Source organism: Trichosurus vulpecula, chromosome 6 (assembly GCF_011100635.1).
Source record: "Trichosurus vulpecula isolate mTriVul1 chromosome 6, mTriVul1.pri, whole genome shotgun sequence".
Classification (NCBI taxonomy): domain Eukaryota; kingdom Metazoa; phylum Chordata; class Mammalia; order Diprotodontia; family Phalangeridae; genus Trichosurus; species Trichosurus vulpecula.
Window position 1 is genome coordinate 155196987 of NC_050578.1, and position 27731 is coordinate 155224717.

The window sequence follows — 27731 nt, forward strand, 5'->3', positions numbered from 1 at the left end:
CTGTCACGTCACCCATGGTAACCAACCATCGTCTATCTATAGTCCCTGGAGGGCTGTATGTTATGCAGGCCTGCATTAAATCAGCAAGCATTTATTAAGCTCTTATTATGTGTCAAGCATGGTGCCAAGTGTTGGAGATACAATTATAACAACCAAACAGTCTCTTCCGTCAGGGAAGTTATATTCTAAGAAGGAAGACAACATACATATCTGAAGCTGTATTCAAGAGAAATAAAAGTGGATAAAAAGTAACCTTAGAAGGGAACATGTTAACTAACAATTAGTGGGCTCCAGAAAGGCCTCCTGCTGAAGGTGATGCTTGATCTGAGTTTTGAGGAAAACCAGGGATTCGCAAAGGTAGAGGTGAAGAGGGAGAGCAGAAATCTGGGTAACAGTGACTGAGTGCATGGAGGGGAGTGATAGGCAAAAAGCCTAGAAAAGTAGAAAGAAGCCAAATTGCAAAGTTTTCATTGGGCTGTGGAGTGGATGGTATTTGATTCTGGAGGTTTTAGGGGCCACTGAAGTTGAGGATGACACGGGTCAGACAGGCACATTAGGAAGATCAATTTGACAGCTCAGTGGCGACAGGACGGAATGAGGAGATAAGGAAATGGGACCTTTACAGTAGGCCAGGCAGGAAGTGATGAGGGTTTGAACAAGAGTGGTGGCTGTGTAAATGGAAAGAAAGAGGTAGGCAAGAGACATTGTGGAAGTAGGAAGACACAGCAAGATTTTGGTGCAAGATTTGGCAACTGATAGCATAACGTAGATGAGGGGAGTGAGGAGTCAAGTATGATACTGAGATTGAGAACCCACGTGACTAACAGGATGGTAGTGCCCTTGGGAGTCATAAGGAAATTATGGGGGAGAAGATAATGAATTCTATTTTGGACATGTTGAGCTTGAGACACCTACCACATATCCAGCTAGAAATGTCTTAATATGTGGTTTATGATGGGAGACAAACTAGAGTTGGAAATATAGTTCTGTGCATCATGTGACCTACATAGAGATGATAGTTGAGTCCACAGGAGCTAATGAACTGAAAGAGAAAAGAGGTCTCAGGACAAAGCATTGGGGTATACCCACAGTTACAGGACATGACATCCAGTGAACTATTAAGGAGAGGTCAGAAAGGTAGCGAACCAGGAGAAAGCAGGGCTGTGAAAACCCAGAAAAGAGTAGAAGAGAATGGTCTATAGTGTCAAATGCTAGTGAGGTCAAGAAGGATGACAACTGAGAAAATGCTGTTTGGTTTGTCAATTAAGAAACCATTGGTAACTTTGAAAAGCGCAGTTTAATTTGAGTGATGACTTAAGAAGACAGACTGCACAGGGTTTAGAAGATAATGAGAGGAGAGGAAGTAGTAGCAATGAGTATAGATGGCTTTTTCAAGGAATTTAATTGAGATATTGAGTGATAACTAGTATGAACAACAGGATCTAGTGAAAATATTTTTAACTCATGGAAAGACTTTGCTAGGCAAAACAAGAAAGGATGCAATCAAGAGGACATTTGGCCAGGTTGAAAGGGCCTTCAGAAGCCATCAAGCGCTCTCTTGTACCTTAGCAGTAATTATGAGCAAGTGGAGTCTAGTACTGCAGGACAGGAACCTACATTTTAATCTCAGGTGTGGGGTATGAGCCAACTTTATGTGACTTTAGTTTTCCCCCATGTAAAATGAGCTAGTACTTTTTGTTATTCAGTTGCTTTTCAGTCGTGTCCAACTCTTTGTGATCCCAATTGGCATTGTCTTGGCATGGTTTTCTTGGAGTTGTTTGCCATTTCCTTCTCTAGCTCATTTTACGGGTGAGGAAACTGAGACAAGAGGCAAACAGGGTTGTGTGACTCGCCCAGGGTCACATAGCTAATGCATGTCTGAGGCCAGATTTGAACTCAAGTCCTCCTGATTCCAGGCCCAGTACTCTATCCACTGTGCCACCTAGCTATTACCTTTACTTGCAAGTTTTAAGAGTATCATATGTCTAAAATAGTAGTTCTCAAAGGAAGTAATCTGCATAAATGCAATATAAATGTATTATTTATGGTATTAATGTTATTACAGATTTTATTTTGAGATGTCCTTAGTTCTATATACTATCTTTGCTTAGTAGCCAATGTCAGTCTTTGTTTATTTAAAGAAATGTGTGATGCAAAGGAAAACAGCACTAAAAGACATCAGAATTCAGGTCACTGAAATGACTAATTTTGAAGACTAGTGATAGAACAAACTTCCCTTGTTTCTGCAAAGATAATGGTGGACTATGGATGCAAAATAGGCCTGCTTTATCAGAAATGGTTATTGTGTTAGTTTCTTTGAGTTAACTGTGCTTCTTTATTGCAACGAAGTATAGAGGGAAAGAGTTTTGGGAAATTATAGCAGTGTTAAAAGAATTGATGTTTCTTGATATTTGTGATCTATATATTGAATAACTATAAAGTAATTAGATTACATTATAGATACACTTTATATTTCAGGAGAAGACATGGAGTACTGAACACGGCAGAAGAACTTTATTATATTTCTGTATTGTTCTTTTGCTGCTTTGCCTGAGAAAATACCTTAAACATTTAATGGTACTGCTTGTTTTGTTTAAAATTATAATAATTCTTACTTTTATATTTGCTGAACAGATTTTAGATTTTAAAATATTTTCATTTCCTCAAAACTAATTTTAAAGCTAATTTTACAAGTAAACTATTGTTATTAACCTTTTAATTGAGACAGTAAACAAGAGCACCAGAATAAGAATCAGTAGCTCTAGAATGAAAGTGTTGAACTAGTTGCTGTCTAAGGTCCTTTCATGGATTGAAATTATATTCTATTTATTCTGTGTGTTACAAGTTGAAAGTTTTGCTTTGAGGTTAGCATTATCTAATTCTTTTCTAGGTCATTTATGGCTCGCTTTGTTATTTAGTGCTTGATGTACAGGAATGCTTGATTCTAATCTTCATGAATATTTACAGTTTTTTATAGATTCTAAAATTATTTTTATGACCATAAATATGAAATAATTCCATACCTTCCTGCTATTTATTTGAAAAACCAAGATATTTTGATTCAACAGACATTAATATCTGCTGTATGTAAGGCACTATACTAGTCAGTTTTATTTTTATTTCTTTATAGCAGTGGTATCAAACCCAAATAGAAATGGATCTCTGCCAGCTGCATATTGACTCAGAATACCACAAATTAACATTATCTGTTTATTGCATTTTTATTTATTTGGTTAAACATTTCCCAGTTCCACTTTAATCAAGCCATACTCATGAGTGTTTCAGGCGGCATGTGACTGTCATTTTGACAGCTCTGCTGTATAGCGCCTTCTAAAGAAAGAAGACTTAGTTATTGAAGTACTGCAGCATGAGTTATTTCTAGTGCTTTCTAGACAGTTAACACTTTTATAATCATAGAAAACCTGCCTTATTCTTTCAGAAAGCCTGCCTGTAGTATTAAAAGATAGAGTTCAGGGCTGTGTTTTGATTTTTATAATCAATCACAACAGCAAATCCATTTAGATTGTATGTTGTTTGGGATAGTTGATACAGCCTGTATAATGGATAGAGTTTGACACTAGTTCTGTGACTAGAGCAAGCCACTTTCCAAGTTGGAGTTTCTTAATCTGTAAAATGAGGATGATAGTATCTGTAGTGCCTTCCTTGTAAGTTTATTGTGAGATGATGTATATAAAGAAATGAGCAAACTTAAAAAGTCATACAGATACCAGTTTCAGTCCAACAAATATTTATTAAAAACTATTATATGAAAAGTAAGAATTAAGAAGCAGCGTGGCACAGTGAATAGGAAGCCAGCCTCAGAGTTAGGATGGCTTGGGAGAGAGTGCTGATGGCAACCAGGAAAGACTTTCTAGAAGAGTTAACATATGACCAGAATCTTGAAGGAGACTGCAGCTTCCAAGAGGGGGAGCTGAAGAGGAAATGGATTCCAGGCAGAGGGAGGCAGGAGAGAGAATGCTGAGGCTAGGGAAGACCAAACACGCCAATTTGACTAGAACAGAGAACGTATGGTGGAGAATAATGTGAGATAAGCTTGGAAAGGTATGCTGAAACTATCTTTCCAAGAGATTTAAAAGCCAGACTGAGGAATTTGTATATTACAGTCAGTAGGGGACCACTGAAGGTTCTTGTGAGTGTGTGTATGTGTGTGTGTGTGTGTGTGTATTGGTATTAGTTGTGTATATATGGGTTCTTTCCCTCTGTCTTTGACCTCTTTGTCATGTACATTTAGTAATGTTATTGCTGGGTCAAAGGGTATACACATTTAATGACACTTTTTTTTTTCAACCTGGACTATTATGAAGCCAAATTCTAATTTGTCTCCTTGCTTCCATTCTCTTCTGCTTCAACCTGTTCTACACGTAGCTGTGAGAAGTAGCTTTCTAAGCAACTTCTTTTTTTTCTGATATGCCCAGCCCCACCCCATCATGCACTCAAGAACTTTCATTGGTCCCCTGTTGACTCTGTTATAACATACTAACTCCTCAGTTTGGCTTTTAAAGCCCTTCACAGTATGGTTACATGTATGTATGCATATGCATATACATATATATATATGGACAGGTACATACACACATGTGCATGTATATGTTATCAATATTATATAATGTGTGTATATAATATAGACATGTATGATGTATGTATACACACACACAAATCACTTGCACATTTCTGGATTTCACATTCTGAGTTTTGGTTATTCAAGGGTTGGCCGTTAAAAATTAAATGAGAATTTGCGGTGTACAGAAAATCACAGGCAGACAACACAAGTATGTGAAGAAAACTGAAATTTTTTTTAGTAAATCATAAATGTAGAAATACTGAGTATTAATCTTTTTATCATTTATTACCATAAGTATGCATATTTAAATTTATTATAAACAGTTAAATTTTGTTCACAGTTTCAGTGTGTTAAAGAACAAAGGGCTGCACCTCTCTTTGGGAGCACCTCCTCTGTGTCTATCAGCCTGCCATAGTCCTGTGATTTTTCTACCACAGTAATCTTTGTATCTTACATCTTTTGTGGGAGAAGGAAATCTGTGAAGCAGGAGCTTACAGCTATACTGGTGGCTGCGAAGCTCAGCAAAATGTTTGAGATACTAATCTCTCATAGAAGTAGCAACTTTTTGTGGGTGCAGTGTGGTGTTTTACTTGTTTTATGGGTTAAATATGATCAGAATTATTAAAAATAGAGGTTTTGGGGTGGGTCCTAAAGTTATTCGTGTTTTTTTACATTTTGTAAATGTCTGGTACTCCTAAATCCCCGAATATCAGGGGAGGACTGTGTGTGTATACCACACACATATACACACATATGTATTATGTAATAATAATGATGATGATATTAAATAAAATATTAATAAATCAATATGATAATAAATACATTATATTATGTATTTACAAATATAGCTATATATCAGGATGTTTATTATAGCAAAGAACTAAAAACAAAATGGATGCCTATAAATTTAGGAGTGGTTGAACAAATAATATATTAATTTAATGGAATATTATTATGAATGAGTCAGTGAAACAGAGCTGATTCATAATGAAGTGAACTGAACCAGGATATAAGTTTATTCAGTGACTACAGTAGAATAAAGGAAACAACTGAAAAGTCTTACAAACTGTGATTAGTATAGTGACCAATTATGATTTCAGAAGATTTATGATGCCTACCACCTTTTCGAAAAGAAATTATGTGCAAGAGGTACAGAATGAGACATTTTCAGATATAGTTAACACGATGATTTGTTTTATTGACCATACTTGTTTGTTATTTATGTATATGTGAGTGAAAGGAGTTTCAATAAAACACTTAAAAATACTTGGAAGAGAGCAAAAGGGACTTTGGAAGAGAACACTGCCCATATAAACATTTTATATTTCCCACGAGCAGGGCAGTTTTGTTAACTACCAAGTTAGGTTTAATATTCACTTTAGAAAGTATATAACAGAACTGAAGAAAGCTGATGAAATCACTAAGAGATAGTGTTATATGGAGAAAGAAGATAAGTGAGTCCATGTTTGGGGTCTTTTTTGCCACTTACCTATTAGGATTTTTTTTCATAATACCAATAACTTTGCATTTTTAAAATTTTATAATGGAAACAGTTAATAGTACAGACTGAGATTTTGCATTCTTCTAGAGTCGTTTTTTATTTTTCAAAAAAAGTATGTGTACATATTCACATGAGCTACAATTGAATTAAATTTTTTAATAAACTTCAATAAGTTTAAAAAGCATTTTTTATCTGTGAATATGTATAGCTTTGACAAGCCTACTTAGTTTACTAGGAAGTTAATACCCTCTTATTTCTCTTCTTACTCAGGTAGATGTACAAATGTCTACCCCAAGACGAAAGCGCACTATGTTATGTACTTTACCATAAGCTGTCATAAAATGAGCTCAATTGCAGACAGGTATGTTATTACATGCTATCTTATGTTAAATTAATTTTTCAACAACAAATTAATAATTTATATTAAACACATGTAGAAAGGCTCTTATACTTAAACATAATTAAGTCCCATCTTTGGGTTAAACTGTCTTTTTTTAATGTTAGGTAAGGTACAATACTATAGTTTAGAGGTGGCAACAAGGTAAGTAGGGAAGATTGTAGTCTGGTTTCTTCCATAAAGAGGATATGTAAAAGAAGTTCTTACTGGTAAGCATATCTTTTTAGATGAAAAAGATTTGACCACAGGAACTAGTGATGAATTCCTAAACCACTTGAAACTTTTATATTGTTGAGTATGAATGTCAGGATCACTGCTAATAGAGATGATTTTTAAAATTTGCAAATATAAATCTTTTAAAATTGGGGGGAAAAACTAATGGATTTGTAAACTGCCTTACCTCAGTGCAAATGTACAAAAATGAAAAATACATATTAAAATTCACAGTATTAATTATTGCATTCAGTCATAAAAGAAGTGGCTTCCCACAAGCTTTTATTTTTGCCTAATGGTGTTACACTTTATATTTAACTTCTTATCAGAATTGCCTACCTTAGGGGCAGCTCGGTGGTTCGGTGAGTAGAGCATCGGCCCTGGAGTCAGGAAGACCTGAGTTCAGATCTGGCCTCAGACACTTGACATACTTACTGTGTGACCTTGGGCAAATCACTTAACCCCAATTGCCCTTCGTTCCCCTCTCCCCCCCCCCCGCAAAAAAAGAATTGCCTACCATAGTGGTAGGTAGTAATATCTTAAATAGGTACTTGTTGAATTGAACTAAACTTTCATATCTGCTCAAGTTTTAGTTTTCCTTTATGGTTCATCAATGCATGTATATATGTTTCTACATATGTGTATATATATTTAAATGTTAGTTAAATAATTGTACAATTTGTAAGTCTTTAATATGCTGCATAAAATTAATTATTGAAAAGTTCTCATTTATATGATTAATTGGTTTTGTAAAATAATCATAAAGCCTACTTAATTAAGATGATTTTACAATACATGGGTCAAGTCAAATAATATGATTTTTTTTCTTATTTCATAGTGAGTATGCCATAAATCTCTTTTAATGTTTCAATGTCTCCTTCAGAGATGACGGTAGTATTTTTGATGGGCTGGTGGAAGAAGATGACAAGGATAAAGCAAAAAGGTAGTTATCTGAGATATGTGCTTACAAATAAATGATTAAATTGGCTTTCTTAAAAATTCAAATGTATTACTAAAGTGAAAAATCCTTTACTATTAGTATGCTTCTATAGCATAACTTATCTTGAATTTTTTAGTGTATTTTCCTTTTAAAAAATTTATGTTGGAAAAGACAACTAACCTCACCAAGCAAATGAATATGAACATGATAATATTGTTACAAAGAGATAAATTTATTAAAACAATTCCTTGTAAAGGCCCTTGGTATGCTTAAATGTTGTTATATCATTTCCTAACAGAGAGACATGAATAAATACCCCCCAAAACTTAAAGCTTAGGCTGATTGATTTTAGATTGGCAGTGGATTGCTTAAATAAATACAGATAAGGAATGTCTGGAATTATGGGGAACTCAATAGGAGATGTGGTTAAATCAGTGAACATTCAGACATTGATATATAAATATTTGTATCTACAGCTATATAGCTTACTTGATCATAAAGGCTCTATAGAAGTTGGAATTTCTTGAAAATAGTACTTTAATTTTAATTTTAATTTGCCCTTGCTTAAATTGAAATAGTAAGACATTAAAATAAATGAACATGAGATTGTATGATGCCACAGTGCTGGGGAACTGACTTTCTTTCATCTCCACTCACTGGAATACTTAATAATGAATTTGATTAATGCTTAAAGTGCTTGGTTTATTTGACCTGTAAATGAACTTAATTTCATATCAAAAATCTTTTGTAAGTAAATAATATAGCCACTGTTCTTCATAAATAACAGAATTTTGTTAATATGAGTTATGTTTAACTTTGTTTCCGTTAGTAAGACACGTAAAAACATAGTGTATAGTATATTTGACTATAAATTCAATATAGTGTTTTTTCCTTCATTATAGGAAGACATCCATACTTTGATGTTTAGAGTATAAAGATTCATGAAACGAATCAAAAACATTGTTCAAATGAGTTGAGAACATTGTCCAATTTGATTTTATGTGAATGATAACCTTTTTTGTAAATATTTGCTGGTTATGCAGAATAAATAAATGATGTCTTTTGTTAGCTTCCAAAATGACTGGCACATTCATTTGTATAATTGTTATTTAAAACATTTTTTTTAAATCTTTAATATCAAGGGTATTGGATTCTGAGTAAAGAAATATTGGTTTTCTTGTAAATGTTTTGCCCCTAAATATGTGACCACTGGACTAAATTGGATAACGATTCCAACTCTACATTGAATGATTGCTCATCTTTCCTCAGAGTATCTAGAAACAAATCTGAGAAGAAGCGCAGAGATCAGTTTAATGTTCTCATCAAAGAGTTGGGATCTATGCTTCCTGGTAATGCACGGAAGATGGACAAATCCACTGTACTACAGAAAAGCATTGATTTTTTACGGAAGCACAAAGGTATTTTAAGCTTTCAACTCAATAGATGTATTAAGTGGTGCATGCTGAATCCAATGTTAGTTTTATTTGTTTAAAAGCAAGGTATAATTTACAAATGAAAATCCATTGATAGAACTCAATAATTTTAATTTTTCCTGGTTGTCCTATTTGGGTGTGGGGAAAACTTCAAATTTTAATGCTTTTTTGTAACTTTAAAAAGAGATATTTTATGTTCTAATAAGTAACCTAGAAGTGAAAAGCAATTGCTCTTAATTAGCAGTTATTATAGAAGAACAGTGTGTGAAATATAATCTTTTTATTAATCTTTTATAGAAATCACTGCACAGTCAGATGCCAGTGAAATTCGACAGGACTGGAAACCTACATTCCTTAGTAATGAAGAGTTTACACAGCTAATGTTAGAGGTATATCCAAATTCATCTTCTTAAGAATTTTAACTTTAAAAGATTCTTAGTGATTTGATAAATACAGTATGATTTGATTTAATTTAATTCAACAAGCTGTGCCTTCATTGAACAGTAACTATTTGGTTTTTATACTACAACTTTGGGTAAACCAAGGCTAAATTTTCCTAGATTTTATATTATTTGAGTTTTTTACAGTCCTAATAAGAGAAAGTTATACTTTTGATTGGTCTTATTTTGAGGCTTCTCTAGGAATAAGCAAAATATTCATTACTTATTTTGCTTTAAATGACATTAGATATCTTCTGTCATACATTGACTGATGCAAGGCTTTTCTTAAAAAATTTTTTTAATGTATTGCTAGAAGATAATATTAAAATATTGCTCTAGGTTTTAGTATTACAGGAAAAAGGAATTCATTCTTAACTTGTTAGAAATTCTTTATAAGAAATTAGCATGTATTTTATGGTAAGAAAATTTTCAAAATCCAATTAATTTGAGTGCTAGTAGTGATGAATTTATATCAAAATTGTCAAATCTGCTCAGAAAACCAAATAATACTTCTGGGATCCATGATTTCTTTGATCTCTGTGGGTACTCCTTCCACCAACAGATTGAAACCCTTCTGTACCTCAGTCAGTGGTCTTCTGGAATTGCTGTAGCTTAAGAAAAAAAATTCTATCACTTACCTTTTGGTGATGAAATTTAGTCTAACTCTGTTAGCAGACAGTTTGACATTAAGCCTGAAACTCTGCATGTTTCTAGCTTCTTGTTCTGCCTGTCAGATTTCAGGTCTTTCTAAGATTTCTCGTTCCTTGGAGAAGTCTAAATTACCTTTGTACCTTGATGAGACTTTGGAGTGGTACTTTAGCTGATGAACCAATTATAAATGCTATATAAATGCTGAGATGCTCAGTCACCAAAGCTAATCATGCATTTTCACTTCTTATGAGGTGTGGCAGTATAACATAACTGCTATCCCCATACATCCAAGCACATTTAAAGATTAAAAATATTTGTATGAAACCTAACAGAAGAACTATGGGAGGGAAGAGAATGTTTTTGAAGTACACAGGCTTTGGTGGAGGAGGAAGAATAGGAAGGTGAGAAAATGCATGAATAAGAGAGAAAGGTAAAGGAAGCAATCAGCATAGAGAAGCACAGAGATAAGTTATTAAACCCTTTCCTCACCTGCTGCTTAATTTTCTTTTGTATTTAATAATAAACATTTATTTAATAAAAAGAATTTTTAGGCCATAAGCAAAAAGTCATATCCATCTATTTATTATACGGTATATGTTTATATTTCCATATTACAAAAGACCAAATTGTAGCAAGGGGAAAAAAAAGAAGCAGATTCATGAACTCTTTTGTTGACGTCATTTGTAAAAACTAATTGTTAGGTTAAATAAATCTTGGTGCTGAGTTGTTAACATTTGAAAATATTGATGAACATGAGTTGTGATTTCAAGAGAAAATTTGTAAAATTCAGTCATATTCATGAAGTCTAAATAGAATCTGTTTTTGATGCCCATATATATATATATATATCCATAATCAAAACTCAATGTCTCACCCAAACAAACATGCAGTTAACATTTTTTATGATTGTTGAGTAAACTGAAGTGTAATTTATAATTTTGCTAATTCCTTTTTCTACCAGAAATTAGCTTATTATTTAGTATTACTAATTTAGCTATAATATAAATGTTAGTGATGTGGGTGAAATAATTTTTGTTTTTCAGAAATTATTTTAAAAATATAATTATTAAATCCCACTTATTCTTATAGTATTTAGAATTCCACTCCTGAAATTTTCTGTAGTCATGTTTCATATTTATTGTGTGAAGCATATTTTTGGCAGTTAGTAAGTATTTGCAATTACTACAAAATAAATTTGTTTGAATTTATAAAGTCTCTGTTAGTATGTGAGTGTGTGTGTGTGTGTGTGTGTGTGTGTATGTGTGTGTGTATGTTATTCTTGGATCTAGATTTTGATATAAACAGGAGTGAGGGAGTTTGTTCTGTGAAGTTTGGATTCAGTCGAGGCTGGTCTTGTAAATGCTATGAAGATAATGGAGTAAGAATTTAATTTTTTAAAGAGTCTTTAGAAAGAAGGAAATCTATTTTCATTTTCCTTTTTAAAATGTTTGACATATACACGTGTATAAGAATATACATATATCTTTTAGCTATACAAGATAAACATTTTACATATTTTCCTACTGTTTCTGATGCTTGGTTGTTTTCTCAATTTAATAGTCGCGTTTCATGTACTGCACATGGTAGTGGCACTTACTGATTTATTAACTGCCTTTATTGGGGATAAGCAGCAATAGGCTAATGTTTTATTACATGCATGTTTATATATTCTATTCTCATTTCAGTAGTAGTTTTATTATGAAAAATGCTGAGAGACTTTATCCATAGTAAAGGATTGGCACATCACAAATATGAATTGGGCTTTTTGGTACCTGATAATTTTATATACTTTAACACCTTCTAATGAGCTATAACACCTATATGTACAGAACACTGTAGTGTAACTGAACACTGTATATAACATTGCCCGTTGGTAGTGTACAATCTAATAGATAATCAGAAAAAAAAAGAGTGAAGGGTTTTTTGTTTTTGTTTTTTAATCTAGATACCTGGAAAGAGGCTAAACTTCTCACACACTTGTACAAAGAAATTGAAGGGGAAATAATCACAGTACTTTGGTAGTGCCCTCTTAAATCTAGATCAGTTATATATAAATACCTTTTCTTTCATTCTACGAAATGATATTTTTATTTATCATATGAACTTTTTTCTTGTCATTTAACTGACCATTATGTTTAATTTCAGGCTCTTGATGGTTTTTTTTTAGCAATCATGACAGATGGAAGCATAATATATGTATCTGAAAGTGTAACTCCATTACTTGAACATTTACCAGTAAGTATAAAAGTGGTTATTAATGAATCAAACTATAAACTTAGGTTTCACAAAGGGGTTAGAATTCTGCTTTTAAAAAATCAATTAGTGCATGTATCATATCCATTTAATTTCTTTCCATGCTTATCATTGTGTTTTGCACAGTGCTTAGTAATGTTTATTGAATTGAATGATGGTAGTCTTCTAGGACTCTTGTGTTCATATTCCATTACTTTTCCTTGTTTCCATCTTTAGTAATACCATAACATGTTAGTATGCTGCAAAGAATAGAATATTTTAATTACTGTCTGTTCACTTTGCTTGGAATCATCTCCCTCATCACCTTCCCCTTTTAAAATTTCTGGCTTCCTTTAAGATTGAAATCGAAAGCCCCATTCTGTGGGAGGGCTCACCTAGTCCCTCCAGATGCCAATGCCTTCCCTCTAAGGTGATTTTCTGTCTAGTTTTCATGTATCTTTTATGTGTCTATTTATGTATTTTTTTCTCTCTCCATTAGTATGTGATCTCTTTCAGGGCAAGGACTGGTTTTTATTTTTATTTGTATCCTAGCACTTAGCACATAGTGTTTAATAAACAAACCACAGAATCTGAGACCGTCCCAATTCATGTGCTTGTTGATTGATCCTAACAAAGGTTTAAGACTTGCTTGATAAGAGGAGTTTTGTAAACACTATGGTGGGGTGGAAATCCAAAGATGAATAAGACATGATCCCTCCCCTCAAGGGGGATACTGTAGACAGGATTCAGTATTGAAATATGGTTTTTATAACACAAAGCTATATGTATAGTACCAGATGGTGATAACTTTTTACACGATCATATGTATTTCCCTAGAAACAGACAAAGAAAAAATAAATGGAACCCAAGGGGATTGATACTGTCTCCTAGATGGTAAAAAACTAAAACTTTCCAAGAAAAAAAAAAAGGTTAGAGAAAAAGATGGGAAAAAAATCAGCCTCCCTTGACCAAGAATAGCAGGGCTGGGGCAAATAGCACATTGAAAAGTCCTAAGAGTGAGGGTCAGAAAGATGTAATAGAAAATGGATTTTCAAGAGGCTAGGCCCATGGGAACACTACCCAACTTAGTGACCTGCTCAACAGACTTTAGCTGTTTTGACCATGTAGCTGCTGTTTATTGATGGATTGCATGGGAGGAGAAATTCCGATAGAAAATCCTTCAGGCAATCTGTTCTGGGGATGGTTACAGTTGTGCCTAAGGTGGGGCTGCCTCATTTCATTATATGGCTTGACTGAAGTGTTATTATAATAGTATTTTATTAAAACCTGTTTTCTGCTGTCATGCAGCTTTTTTGGTTACTATTCAAATTGATCATATTATATCATTACCCAATTGGTTAGCTGGCAATATGACTGTATCTTTCCTGTCTTTTCTTCATGTGAAAGGTTGGCAAAACAGTATATTTCTAAAATGAACTTTGTTTTAGAAAAAAAATCAATGTATTTCCTGCCCAGAATAAATTAATTTGTAAAACTCAGCCTATAGAACATATGTTTGTGCATAGTTTTTAGGTAAAGTTTTGTGCCTGCTGTGTTGTATTGTGTTAGTTTTCTTTCCAATTCTTTCTCTCATAACTTTCATTTATTTTCTGTCTTTTTCCTTCGATCACTTTAATTTTACTTAGGAAATCGGCTTAAATTCTTACTTCATATCTTCCAGGAATTCTAGTTGAACTTGTGTCCAAGCTGTCTTTTTTTGTGGCTTTGCTTGTAGATATTTTGGCATCATTTTCTCCTTCTGGAATTGTGTCCTTAGCTTTCCTTTTATCATAATAGCTCTTTGTGATGAGAGTCTTTTTTTGTTTGCTCCTTCTTTTAACCCTACTTCCTCACTTCATATTTTATGTTAGGGCCCGACTGGCACTTCCAGAGAGAATTTCTGGGCTGAGCTTTTATCTTTTTGGGTCTTGCTATTGCTTTCTTGGGATGTTGAATATAATTACAGAATCTCAGCAGCAGCCCATGTTTTCAGTGATCCCAAGTTGTGTGTTTATGGAAGTGTTTCAACAATTCAGCTAGCAGCTGCTGTGGGGGTGTAAAACCGACAACAGCCAGCTCACAGAATGCTGCAAGCCCGGGTTCTTTTGATCTGCTTTACTAAGGAAAGCAAAGTTAAGGGGTTAACAGTCTTACTTTAATCCAGCATACAAATATCATTCACTTAGTTCAGGGGGAAAAGCCAGTACTCTGAACTTCAGAGCAAATACAAACAAATTACAAACATACATTTGTAAATAGACCAAATACAATTCATAGTTACCAACATCTGAGTTCAGCTGGGAGCTCGACAAGGCTGGCTCAGAGTCACACGTCACTACTGCTGCAGCTCAGAGCTCCAAAAAAGGAAAGCCAGCCCCTGGTTTTATGTATCTTGTTCAGGGTCAAAGGTGAGTCACACATGCCACTCACCCACGTGACCTAAAATCGTCACAAAAATGCAACTTAAACCCATGTGGCCTAAAAGCCTCTAATGTCACAAACATGTCACTTGAACCCATGTAAACTAGGCTTTCCCTTGAGGCAAGGAGGTCACCAAAGACTCCTGATTTAATCAAGGAAACAAAGGCCAAACTCTTCAAGGGCACTTGTTTGAATAAGTGCTAAGAGCCCATCTTGATTCCCAATACAGGAGGTGGAGAGGAGGTGAAATAAGCATTTATATAGTGACTACTAAAGGTATTGTGCTAAGTTCTGTTTACAAATATTATCTCATTTGAGTCTTCAACAACCCTATGAGGTAATTGCTGTTATCCACATTTTACAGTTGAGGAAACTGAGGCACAGTGATTAAGTGATTTTCCTGGAGTCATAGTAAGTATGTGATGCTACATTAGAACTCAAGACTTTCTGACTCCAAATTTAGTGCTGTATTCACTGCACTACCAGCTGCCTCTGAAAAGCAATCTGATACAGGGCAGTCTTAATTGTTGCCTTTCTGGTCTTAACTCTGCAAATTCTTGACCTAAGTTTGAGTCTGAGCAAGACATTCCTGGACTTGTCCCTGGTTGGAGTTCCAGTGGACTACTACTAGACTCGACCACTTTCAGCTATCTGACAAGCTCTGTAGATTCAAAGGTGACAGAACTGCGTGCTCCAGTTTGGTCTAGAATTTTTGCCCTGCTTTTTCCCTTACAGACTTCAGCCTGGTGTGGAGGCTAGGACTGAGGCTCTGCTCAGCTCTGCTCTGATGGTCAGGCACACAACTAGCTGCTACATGCTTCTGAATTTGATCCTAGCTCAGTACATGGCCTAGGGTCTGCAAGTGACTGCTCCTTGCTTTGGATCACCACCCCTAAGCTCAGGTCCCATCCTCAATCATGTATTGGATCTGTGTCCCAGAACTGATTAGTAAATGGCAGAGCTTCCAGCTGGCACCTGTTCCTATTCCCTGAACAAGTTTGGGTCCCTCTGTGTAGGTCTGGGACTTCTTTCATGCCTGGTGCACAGCCTCAACCCTCTTTTAGTCCCTGCATTAGAATGCCCCCACGTTCCTGGCTAGACAGACACTATTGCCTCTGTCCCCAGACTTCTCTGTCTCCTTATGCTGACCTTGGCTGGAAAAATGGCTCGTGACTTTGTCTTGAATTTCCTGATCAGGACTTGGCTGGTGTGTTTTTTATTTTTATTTTTATTTTTTTTTGTATAATTAGTCCTTTAATAAACATGTGATGAGTCCAGTTGCAAATGACATTATGTAACAACAGCCAAATTCTGTTTCTTTGCTAGTAGGTTCTTGACTTTAAAAAATGCTATTTTTCACCATAGGAGAGTACTATGCCTTTTGATTTATGAAGCTCCTTGCTAATCATATCCCCTTCTGTAGCAGAATTGCTTACTGTGTTACTCTCTCTCCAGCATTCCAACTGTATATTTCAGAGACAGTTTTGATTTTGGTGTCATTGTTTACATCAGAAACGTTGTGATGTCTATTTTATCAGAAAGCTTCTACAAACTTAATAGCCAAACTAGATATAAAACTAGATATAAAGAAATAGAGAAAGAAGTGAATAGTGAAAGCCTTAGGGGATGCTTATAGGCACTTTCTCTGTAAATGATTGCAGCTGGATATGGTGTGTTTTTTATATATATTTTCAGACAAGTTGTGGGAGAGATCTTGGCAGGGATTCTTCCTGCCATGCTGCCATCTCAACTGGTCTCTTTGTATGTGTTTTTTTTAAAGAGATAATAATTAGTCAGCATCTTCAGTTTACAGAATGTTAATTTAACCTTTTTTCCCATTGTGAAATTAATTCACCTGTATATTTTCCCTAATGGTATTAGTCTAGGTAATATAGTAATACAACACAAGAAGAATAAGTAGCATGTCTCTGAAGCATGCTTGTTTTCATGACAGTTTAAAAAAAATTAAAATCTACTATCCTGATAAGAAGTATTAGAGTGTGAGGTCTGTGAGAGCAGGTACCATATTTTCCCCTTTCTTTGTTTCCTCAGCTTAACACAGTGCCTGGTACATAATAAGTGATTAATAAATGCTTATTGATGATGATTATGATGATGATGCATGAAATACTTGACTTCTGCAATTTAAATGAAGCAAGTTAATAAAGAATTGAGATTGTAGTTTATTAATGTCCATAATCAGTCACATGATTTTGTATTAAGTCTAGGTTTGTGAAATAAATTCAAATACATTTTCATATGCAATCAAAATAGAAGCTTTTTACCTAAATTTACTTTGGAAAAATCAGTTAACTGAACATTTATTCAATAACTGCTAAGTGTTAGGTATTTCACAAAGCTCTGCAGATACAAAGACAAAAATGAAACAGTACTCTGCCCCACCATATTAAATTCTACTGGAGAGAGGAAAGCAGAGACACACAAAAAATTGTAATACAAGGTGTGGAGTGAAAGAGGCAAGGAAGAAAGTGTGCTTGTTGTCTTTAAGAAGAAAAGAGAATAGAAATGATTGAATTAATTTACTTCATTAATACTTCATTTGTGTCACAGAATTTAGAACTAGAAGGTGACTTAGAGACCACTGAGTTCAATGCCTTGAGTTTACAGATGAAGAAAGCCTCAAGGAGATTGTGTTTTGTCAAAAGTTACAGTGATTCATTGTAGGACTTTAGATCAGAAATCTGTTTTCCTGATTCCTAGTTCTTCCATTACTCTGAGAGGGAAAAATTTGAACAGTGGTTGTTTAAATGCTAAAAGGTATATTTTAATGTATTTGTCAGTTTGTTAAAAGGGGTTGCAGAACTTTGAACAGAGGACTTTTAAAAAAAAAGTGCTAGTCGTATCTTAGCTTACCAAATTTCAGTCCCATAAAACTCTGTTAATAAGGGATAGAGTTATATGCTATGACAGTTACATGAAAATGACTGGGGTTTTTTGATGTTGTTGTTTTATGTTGTCATTTATGTTTACTCTTTAAACTCTTTGGGCAGACAATGTTTTGGATTGGAGTAGGCAGAAGAAAACCTGGATTGTCTCATTTCTTTCTGAATTTAGTGTATTTGAGTTAGAATTAGATATTAAGCAGAAGCTAAGTGGAAAAGTGCAATCTCTAGTTTGGCAATAAAATCTCTCTTTAGTGTGATGAGCCTTATTAAAAAAACTAACTTAAGTTTAAGTTAAGTTAATTGAAAAGTTGATATCTAACTAATTTCATGGTTACCTCTCTAAGTGGTAAGAGTAACTCAGCTTTACTAACAAAGCCCAACAGCAAGAGATAGAAAGAGAAATTCCATTTAAAGTTACTGTAGACATTATAAAATATTTCAGAGTCTACCTGCCAAGACAAACCCAGGGCCTATATGAACATAATTACGAAACACTTTTCACACAAATAAAGTCAGATCTAAATAAATGGAAAAATATCAGTTGCTCATAGGCTGAGCTAATATAATAAAAATGACAATTTTACCTAAATTTATTTATTCAGTGCCATACCAATCGAACTACCAAAAAATTATTTTACAGAGCTGGGTAAAATAATAACAAAATTCATCTGGAAAAACAAGAGGTCTAGAATATCTATGGAATTAATGAAAAGAAATGCTACGGATAGTGGCCTAGCCATACCAGATATTAAACTGTACTATAAAGCAGCAGTCATCAAAACAGAGTGGTAGATCAGTGGAATAGGTTAGGTACACAAGATGCAGTAGGCAATGACTACAGCAATCTACTCTTTGATAAACCCAAAGAATCCAGCTTCTGGGCTAAGAATTCACTGTTTCACAAAAACTGCTGGGAAAATTGGAAAATGGTAGGGCAGAAACTGGGCATAGACCAGTATCTTACACCGTATACCAAAACAAAGCCAAAATGTAAGTTTATGACGTAGGAATAAAGGCTGATACTATAAGCCGTTTGGGAGAGCAAGGAATAGTTTATCTATCAGATTTATGGGAAAGGAAAGAATTTATGATACAACAAGAGATAGAGAGCATTACAAAATGCAAAATGGATAATTTTGATTATGTTAAATTGATAAGTTTTTGTATAAAAAAGCCAATGCAACAAAGATTAGGAGGGAAGCAGAAAATTGGGAGAAAATCTTTACAACTAGTATCTCTGATAAAGGCCTCATCTCTAAAATATACAGAAAATTGAGCCAAATTTATAGGAATACAAGTCATTCCCCAATTGAGAAATGGTCAAAGGATATGAACAGGCAGTTTTCAGAGGAAGAAATTAAAGCTATCTATAGGCATATGAAAAAATGCTCTAAATCACTACTGATTAGGGAAATGCAAATCAAAACAACTCTTAGGTACCACATCTTACCTGTCAGATTGGCTAAAATGATAAAACAGGAATATGATAAATGCTGGAAAGGATGTGGGAAAATTGGAACACCGTTACATTGCTGGTGGAGTTGTGAACTGATCCAGCCATTCTGGAGAGCAATTTGGAACTATGCCCAAAGGGCTATAAAAATGTGCATACCTTTGACCCAGCAATACCACTTCTAGGGCTGTATCCCAGAGAGATCACACAAGTAGAAAAAGGACCCGTATGTACAAAAATCTTTATAGCGGCTCTTTTTTGTAGTAGCAAAGAATTGGAAATCAAGGGGATGCCCGTCAATTGGGGAATGGCTGAACAAGTTGTGGTATATGAATGTAATGGAATACTATTGTGCTGTAAGAAATGAAGAGCAGATGGACTTCATAACAGCCTGGAAAAACCTACACGATATAATGCTGAGTGAGTGGAGCAGAAATAGAACATTATACCCAACCACAGATATGTTGATTCTGTGATGACTAACCTTGATAGATTTGGCTCTTCTCAGCAACACAAGGTTCAAAGACAGCTCCAAAGGGCTCATGATGGAGAGAGCTATCTACATCCAGAGAAAGAACTATGGAGTCTAAATGCAGATTGAGGCACACTGTTTGCTCTCCTTTTTTTTCCTTTTTTTCCTCTTTTGTTTTTGTTTTTTTAGTTTTTGTTTCTTCTTTCTCATTCATTTCATTGGTCATAATTCTTCTTCACAACTTGACTATTGTGTAAATAAGTTTATTGCGAAGTTATATGTAGAAGATATATTGGATTCCATGCTGTCTGGAGGAGGAGAGAGGAAGGGGAGGAAGAAAATCTGGAACTCAAAATCATGCAGAACTTAGTGATTTAAACTAAAAATAAAAATCTTAATTTAAAAAAAAAAAAGAGTAGCTCAGCTGCATGAAAGCAAAGAGAATGTAAGGCTAGGCCATGATCAGCTCCAAGAGGCTATAACTATGTCTGGAAAGGTAAGACTAAGCTGTAACCCCTAGATTGAGACCAATAATAACAGTCATCGATAAAAGAAAGGAAAAAAAGTGAAAACTAGTTAATGTTATCTCAAAAAGGCCTGCTTTTTTTGGTTTGTTTTTATTAGTACTTATTAAATATATCTTTTTACTGGTATCTAGTAAGTCAGAATCAGTGCTGGTATTTTTAACTAGTTTATTTTGACTAGAAAAAGTAAATCCCTAGAGCTTCAGTTTATGCTTTTGAAGAGAATGTAGGTTTTAGCCACACAGGAGAATTCTGCCATCTTATGGTGACCATTCAAAGTACAGACACAAAGGTCCTGCTGAGAGCGAAGGGGAAATGCTTGTTTAGTTCAAAGCATTTCAGTGACAGTGTTATTTTGTAGGCTCTGTTCCTATGGGATTTTAAACTTGTTTGGAGAGTTATTTAGTTAAACCCCCTCATTTTCAGATTAGGAAATTTAGGTTGAGAGATTAAGTAACTTGTCTCAGTAAACAGGCAACTAAGTAATAAAGCCAAGATTCTAACCCAGAATCTCCGACTGTAAGTCTAGCGCTTCCATTATTGCCTCCCACATATCTCCGTCATTTCTGCCTTACTGGGCTACTGTCCTGTGTCCTATATTTAGGGCCAGTCTTATGAGTAAATGAATGTTGTATTGGTTTGTTAAGGTAACTGAAATTCCAGTATCATAAAGTAATCTCTGTGTCTCGTAGGCTTATCAGTCCTCAAGTCAGGAGCCCTTTATTAGACATTCATGTAGCTTTGGGAGAGATAACACCCAACTCAACAAGTCCTAAACTAATTTGGCCATGGTATATTTTTATTATATAACATTGGCAAACCCATAAAAGTTACCCACTGGGATTTGTAGAAGCAATAGGGAAAATTTGTCCTTTATTTTTTACTTTTCTTCCTCCTTTTACTTTGAAAATTTGCCACCTAGTATTTTTTATATATCAGCAATGTGTCATGGTGGATGGCTAGAGAGCTAGCTTGGAAGCAAGGCAGAAATGTCAGTTCTACCTCTGACACATACTGGTTGTGTGACTCTGGGGAAGTCACAGCCTCTCACTGATCTAAGCAGTTTGAATAAAGTGCAGAGACAATGACAGGCTGCATTGATAGGGGGAATTTCCTCACCTGGAAGTTTCTTATACCAATGAAATCACAAGTTTTGGCTTTACTTCTAATTTAATATTTTAGAGAGAAAAGTACTACCAATATCAAATTTCTCTTGCTAAGAAATCCATTCACATTGCATAGAGTGGTTTGGGAAATGCTGCCTTAATTGCTTATGCCTTAATGTTGTACTCAGCAAACATCTGTTGTGTGTCTGTTATGGTCAAGAAATCATTTTAGATATAGTCTCTACTTCCATTTAATTTATTCTTAGGTCAAATGTAGATAAATTGTGTGTGTGTGTTTTATGAATGATCTCTCTCTCTCTCTCTCTCTCTCTCTCTCTCTCTCTCTCTCTCTCTCTCTCTCTCCCTCCCTCCCTCCCTCCCTCCCTCCTTCCCTCCCTCCCTCCCTCCATATAGAGATACAGATACATAGAGAGAACACAAGGTAGATAATGATAAGTACCAAGTGAGGGGCACAGAACATTTACTGACTGAAACATTTTGTAGTAAATGGACAGAAGTTGTTGACTGGGGAATGACATAACAAAAATAGTCTCTGAGCAGTGATTTATCATACCATTCTCCATTCTTAATAGCTAAAAGCAAGCTCCTGTGGGAATGAGACAGGCTGAATATTAGTGAAATTGAGATGTGAGATATCTGCCAACTAAACGGCAGGACAGGCGATGCCTAAAACAAGTCATTTTCCCCGAGCGTGGCCCTAGTAGTAGTCTATGTTGCCATGAATTTTTTCTTCTTTAGAAGTTTTGGTACATGGTGGACATAGAGCCCTTGGTTACAGATTTAGCTAATCAACCCAGCTTTAGCATAATTTAAAATATATCAGTCAATCAGTAAGCATTTGTTAAGTGCTTACAATATACCAGGTACTGTGCTAAGTACTGGGGATACAAAGAAAGGCAAAATCAGGTCCTGTTCCCATGGAGCTTCTATTATAATGAGAAAGACAAATGCATAAATAGATACCTACAAGACACACACATAAATACCTACATTCCCCAAGAGGGGAAGCATGTTGGATACTTTTCAACATTTTTATTAAAGATCTTAATTATAAGTTTTATGTTTTTTCCTTTTTTTGTGTGAGGTTAGAGGTGGGATTGGGAGTGTATGTAAGTCCTAGATCTCTTGTAATATTACAGTCTTGTAAATATACCAGCTGAAGGCATCGTTATTAATTGAAGTTTCATTCAAAATTTCTCTCAAAGATTATTCTAGATGTGGTTGTGTCGGTTTTAATAGTTATTTCTTGAAGGCGTTTAGTATTATTTTAGTCCTTTGGGTTTAGATAGAAGGTGTTATGTAGGAATTAAACTATTATATATACATACATGCATGTGTACACGCATACACATACGGAGTAGATATATTTGCCTGTAAACAGAATTATGTACTTATATCTTAAATTAGCAACAGATTTTTAAAAATTTGCTTTTACATCAAAAATGACTCCAAATGAAAAGCAGTTTGGGAACAATTTTTAGGTTTGGGGAAGGAAAATTAAAATTCTTGTGAACTGTGTTCTGATGTAAAGGACACTCACTAAGTTGAATTGATTATCAGTAGAATCCTGTTATCAGTGTTGATAGAGATAATCTTTTAAAAAATTATTTTAAATTTAGGCATCAAGAAAGAGCATTTCCATAACAGAATTTTGTATATTAAGCCATGAGTCTGCCTTTCATATCACTTGTTTCAAGTATATAACAAAGTCTACACATTTCTTTCTTTTTTTAAATTAATTATTTTTAAGATTTATGGAACAAAAAAGCATTTCCATAACATAGGACAGTAAAAAAGATGGATTGCACGTAAAACTGCCCTTTATTTTTTTTACATTAATATTGGTAATCTCCCCTCTTCCACATTCTTATCTTCCCTCCGCCCACATTAAAAAAAAAATAAGGATAGTTAAGAAAAAAAAAATCCACCTGGTAGTCTTGTCTTAAACCCCATGTTTCTTTCTACACCTGGAGTAGATCACCTGTGTATGAGGTGGGGGATAACGTGTTTCATTCTAAGGCCTCTGGAAACATGATTGGTCTGTGCATCGATCAGAGTTGTAAGGTTTTCTTTGCAATGTTGTTGTCTTTGTATAAATTGTTTTCCTGGTTCTAATCATTTGACTTTGAAATAGTTCATACTTCCCAAGATTCTCTGAAATCATCCCTTTTATCATTTCTTGTGGTAGAATAATATTCCATTATACTCGATATCACAATTTGTTCAGCTTTTCCCATTTGATGGTTGATGATGATTAAATTCCAGGTTTTTTTTTCTTTTCTTTCATTTTCTTTTTAATCTTCCTTTTAGTACAGGAAATTTGTGACTATTCTCTCCTTAGTTTTATCCCCAACTCCCGACTTCTTCACTTGATTCCCTGTTGAGTTTAATATATTTCTATACCAGACTCATTCATTCAGTCAGCAACATTAAGCATCTACTATATATCAGACACTGTGCTAAGTGCTGAGCTTACAAAAAAGGCAAAAAAAAAATTAGTCTCCATTCTTAAGGAGCTCCCATTCTAATGGGGGAGATAACACGCAACAAACTAGGTAGAATAAAATACATACAGGATAATCATTTGAAGGAAGGCACTAGTATTAAAGGGGATTGGGAAAAGCTCCTTTAAAAGGTAAGATTTTATAATAACAAAATTCATCTGGAAGAACAAAAGGTTCAGAATATCAAGGGAATTAATGAAAAGAAATGCTACATACCATATGTTAAATTGTATTATAAAGCAGCAGTTATCAAAATTACTTGGTACTGGCCAAGAAATAGAGTGGTGGATCAGTGGAATGGGTTAGGTATACAGGATACAGTAGTCAATGATTGTAGTAATCTACTGTTTGATAAAGCCAAAGAGTCCAGCTTCTGGGATAAGAACTCACTATTTGACAAAAACTGCCGGGAAAACTGGAAAACAGTATGGCAGAAACTGGGCATAGACCAATTTCTTACACCATACACTTAAATAAAGTCCAAATGGGCACGTGATTTAGATATAAAGGCTGATACTATAAGCAAACTGGGAGAGCAAGGAATAGTTTACCTGTCAGATTTATGGAGAACAGAAGAATTTATGACCAAACAAGAGATAGAAAACATTATGAAATGCAAAATGGATAATTTCGATTACATTAAAATGAAAAGATTTTGTACAAACAAAGGCAATACAACCAAGATTAAGAGGGAAACAGAAAATTGGGAAAAAATTTTTACAACCAGTGTCTCTGATAAAGGCCTCATTTCCAAAAATACATAGAGAACTGCTCAAATTTATAAGACTGCTAGTCATTCCCCATTTGATAAATGGTCAAACGATATGAGCAGGCAGTTCTCAGAGGAAGAAATTAAAGCTATAGTCATGTGAAAAAATGCTCTAAATCACTTATTGACTAGATAAATGCAAATCAAAACAACACTTAGGTACCATATTACACCTGTCAGATTTGCTAACATGACAAAACAGGAAAATTATAAATTCTGGAGAAGATGTGGGAAAATTGGAATGCTGATCCATTGTTTGTGGAGTTGTAAACTTATCCAACCATTTTAGAGAGCAATTTAGAACTATGCCCAAAGGGCTATAAAAATGTGCATAACCTTTGACCCAGCAATACCACTTATTGGGCTGTATCCCAAAGAGATCACACAAGTGGGAAATGGACCAGTATATACAAAAATATTTATAGCAACTCTTTTTGTGGTGGCCAAGAAATGAAAATTGAGGGGATGCCCATCAATTGGGGTATGGCTAAACAAGTTCTGGTATATGAATGTAATGGAATACTCTTGTGCTATAAGAAATGAGGAGCAGATGAATTCCAAAAAAACCTGGAAAGACTTTTATGAACTGATGCTGAGTGAAGGGAGCAAAACCAGGAGAACATTGTACACAGTTACACACTGTATCTGTGATGACTAACTCTGATAGACTTGGCTCTTCTCAGCAATGCGAGGTTCTAAGACAACTCCAAAAGGCTCACGATGGAAAATGCTATCCACATCCTGAGAAAGAATTACGGAGTCTGAATGTAGATCAAAGCATACTATTTGCTCTCTTCTTTGTTTTGTTTTGTTTCTTCTTTCTCGTGGTTCATTCCATTGGTTATAATTCTTCTTTACACCATGACTAATGTGAAAATGTTTAATATGAGTGTATATGTAAAGCCTGTATCAGATTGCATGCCATCTTGGCCGGGGGGGCGGGGCGCGGGGGGAGGTGAAGGAGGAGGAGAAATTTTAGAACTCAAAACGTTGTGGAACTGAATGTGGTAAACTAAAAATAAATGAATTAATTTTAAAAAAAACAATAAAATGGGGATAATAATAGCACCTAAAAAGAAAAGGAAGAAGGGAGCATTTTAGCAGGAAGGTAGTTTAATTTTAGATATGTTGAGATTAAGATGTCTGAAATATCCAGTTCAAGATGTTGAATAGGCATTTGGAGATCTGAGACTAGAGGTCAGGAGAGAGCTTAGGAGTCAAAAAATAGATTTGTGGAAAAAAAAAAGTGGGATTTTAGCTATGACGTGAAGGAAGCTGTGTGTGTGTGTGTGTGTGTTCATTCCTCTTTTGTCTGTTTCAGATAAGAATGAGATTCATCTGATAAATTTTCCTGCCTCTCCTTTTATCTTCTCATATACCTTAATTATGAGGAATAGCAAGTACTATTCCATTCTTCCTCCCTCTACTTAAATGTATTCTTTTACTGTCCTTTCTCTTTATCTTTTTAAAACCCTCAGAACAGAACCAGAATGCCCCCAGATCCTCTGTTTTTCTAATTTTACTCCCTCAGTACCCTTCAAAGGCAGTAAGTTTCTGAAAGGAGACTTGTTCCTTCTCCTCCTATTAAAATGTTAACACTGCATTATTGGATAGTTGCAATTCTCATATAACTTGGCCTTTCTAGGTTTTTTTGGATTCTTTTGCTTGAATTTCAGAGGTCCTGCTCACCTCTGGTCTTTCCATCAGAAATACTTAAACGTTCTTTATCCATTATCTGTTCCCCCTTTTCTACCTCCCCCCAGGATTATATTCACCTTTGTAAGGTATTTTTTGTTATGTAAGGCTATCTCTTCACTTTTGGAATATCATATTCTAAGATCTCCTCTTCATAGTAAAAACTTTCAGGTTTCGGGTAATCCTGGCTCTGGTTCCTTAACACTTGAACTACTTCTTTGTGGATACTTGCAGTACTTTTTTTCTTTGATTTGGAATCTCTAGATTTTGGCTATGACATTCCTGGGACTTATCCTTTTGGGTTTTCTTTCAGGAAATGACAGGTAGACTCTATGTTTCTTTGTCTGTTGATTCTAATAGATTTAGATACTCAGTTTCATTTGTGATTTTTTGAAACGTAGTGTTTAGGCTTTTTTTTTTAATCCCAGTTTTGAGGAAGTCCAGTGATTTTTTTTTTTTAATGATCAGTTTTCCAAGTCCGATGTCTTTTTTATCAGCTGTCTTAATTTTCTTCTTAGTTTTTCAATCTTTGATTTTATTCTTATATTTCTTGGTATCTATTGGAATCATCAATTTCTGTTTAGTCTGCTGTAATTTTCAAATAGTCTGTTTCGTGGGTGAGGTTTACAGCCTTTTCTTCTAAGCTATTTATTCTCCTTCCAGTCCTTTCTTCCAAAATATATATTTTGTTTTTAATCCCTTCATTATTTCTAGGTATTCATATAATCCTTATGGATTTCTTGATCATTTTGTCTGATGTGGATTTCAGGCTTTTGAAAGAATAGGTGTGGGGGAACCTGCCTCTTTTCAGTTAGTCAGTAAACATTTATTAAATGCTTATTACTAGGTGTCAGGTAGTCAAGTTGGGTGGAAACTCAGAAATTATATAGATAAAAATTAATTATGTGTTTTTCTTTGTTATTTAGTAAATTATGTGATATTTTAAAAATATACTTGGATGCATTATAATTGTTTTAAATTCCCCTTTTTTAGTCTGATCTTGTGGATCAAAGTATATTTAATTTTATCCCAGAAGGGGAACATTCAGAAGTTTATAAAATATTGTCAACTCATCTGCTGGAAAGTGATTCATTAACACCAGAGTATCTAAAATGTAAGTAGTGGGTAATGTAATAGATAGTAATTGGTTTTTTAACTTGATAAATAAGATAAATATAATATTTGTATAATAGACATTTGTATTTTCTCACTTTTGTAATATGGATAATTTTATATTTCTTAAATATTATTGAAACATTGTCTTCTTTCTAATTTACAATATAAAGTGACAAAAAGGAAGTCACTGGAACATTTAAGGAGAGCAGTTTGGTAGCGTGGTGAGTGTGGAAATCGAATTACGTAGGGTAAAGGGAAGAATGAAGGGTAAGGAGTGAAAGCAACAACTAGTAGGGCTGTATCTCAAAAAGATCATAAGAAAGGAAAAAGGACCTATGTGCACAAAAATATTTAT

The 27731-nt window shown here is 34.5% G+C and overlaps 1 protein-coding gene across 7 annotated transcripts in view; it reads left to right on the top strand.

Annotated features, from left to right (window-relative positions):
- The window catches only part of CLOCK (clock circadian regulator), a 116364-nt gene that overhangs the window by 53410 nt on the left and 35223 nt on the right, over positions 1 to 27731 (top strand). For 4 of the 7 annotated variants that reach the window (XM_036763264.1, XM_036763265.1, XM_036763263.1 and 1 more), the window contains exons 3-8: positions 6354 to 6444; positions 7577 to 7636; positions 8903 to 9051; positions 9364 to 9455; positions 12303 to 12392; positions 27254 to 27374. In XM_036763264.1, coding sequence (XP_036619159.1) covers positions 6398 to 6444; positions 7577 to 7636; positions 8903 to 9051; positions 9364 to 9455; positions 12303 to 12392; positions 27254 to 27374 — 559 coding nt within the window. In that variant the 5' untranslated portion in view covers positions 6354 to 6397. Of the gene's footprint in view, positions 1 to 6353; positions 6445 to 7576; positions 7637 to 8902; positions 9052 to 9363; positions 9456 to 12302; positions 12393 to 27253; positions 27375 to 27731 lie in introns of those variants that run through there. The other 3 variants (XM_036763261.1, XM_036763266.1, XM_036763268.1) reach the window with 2 other exon arrangements.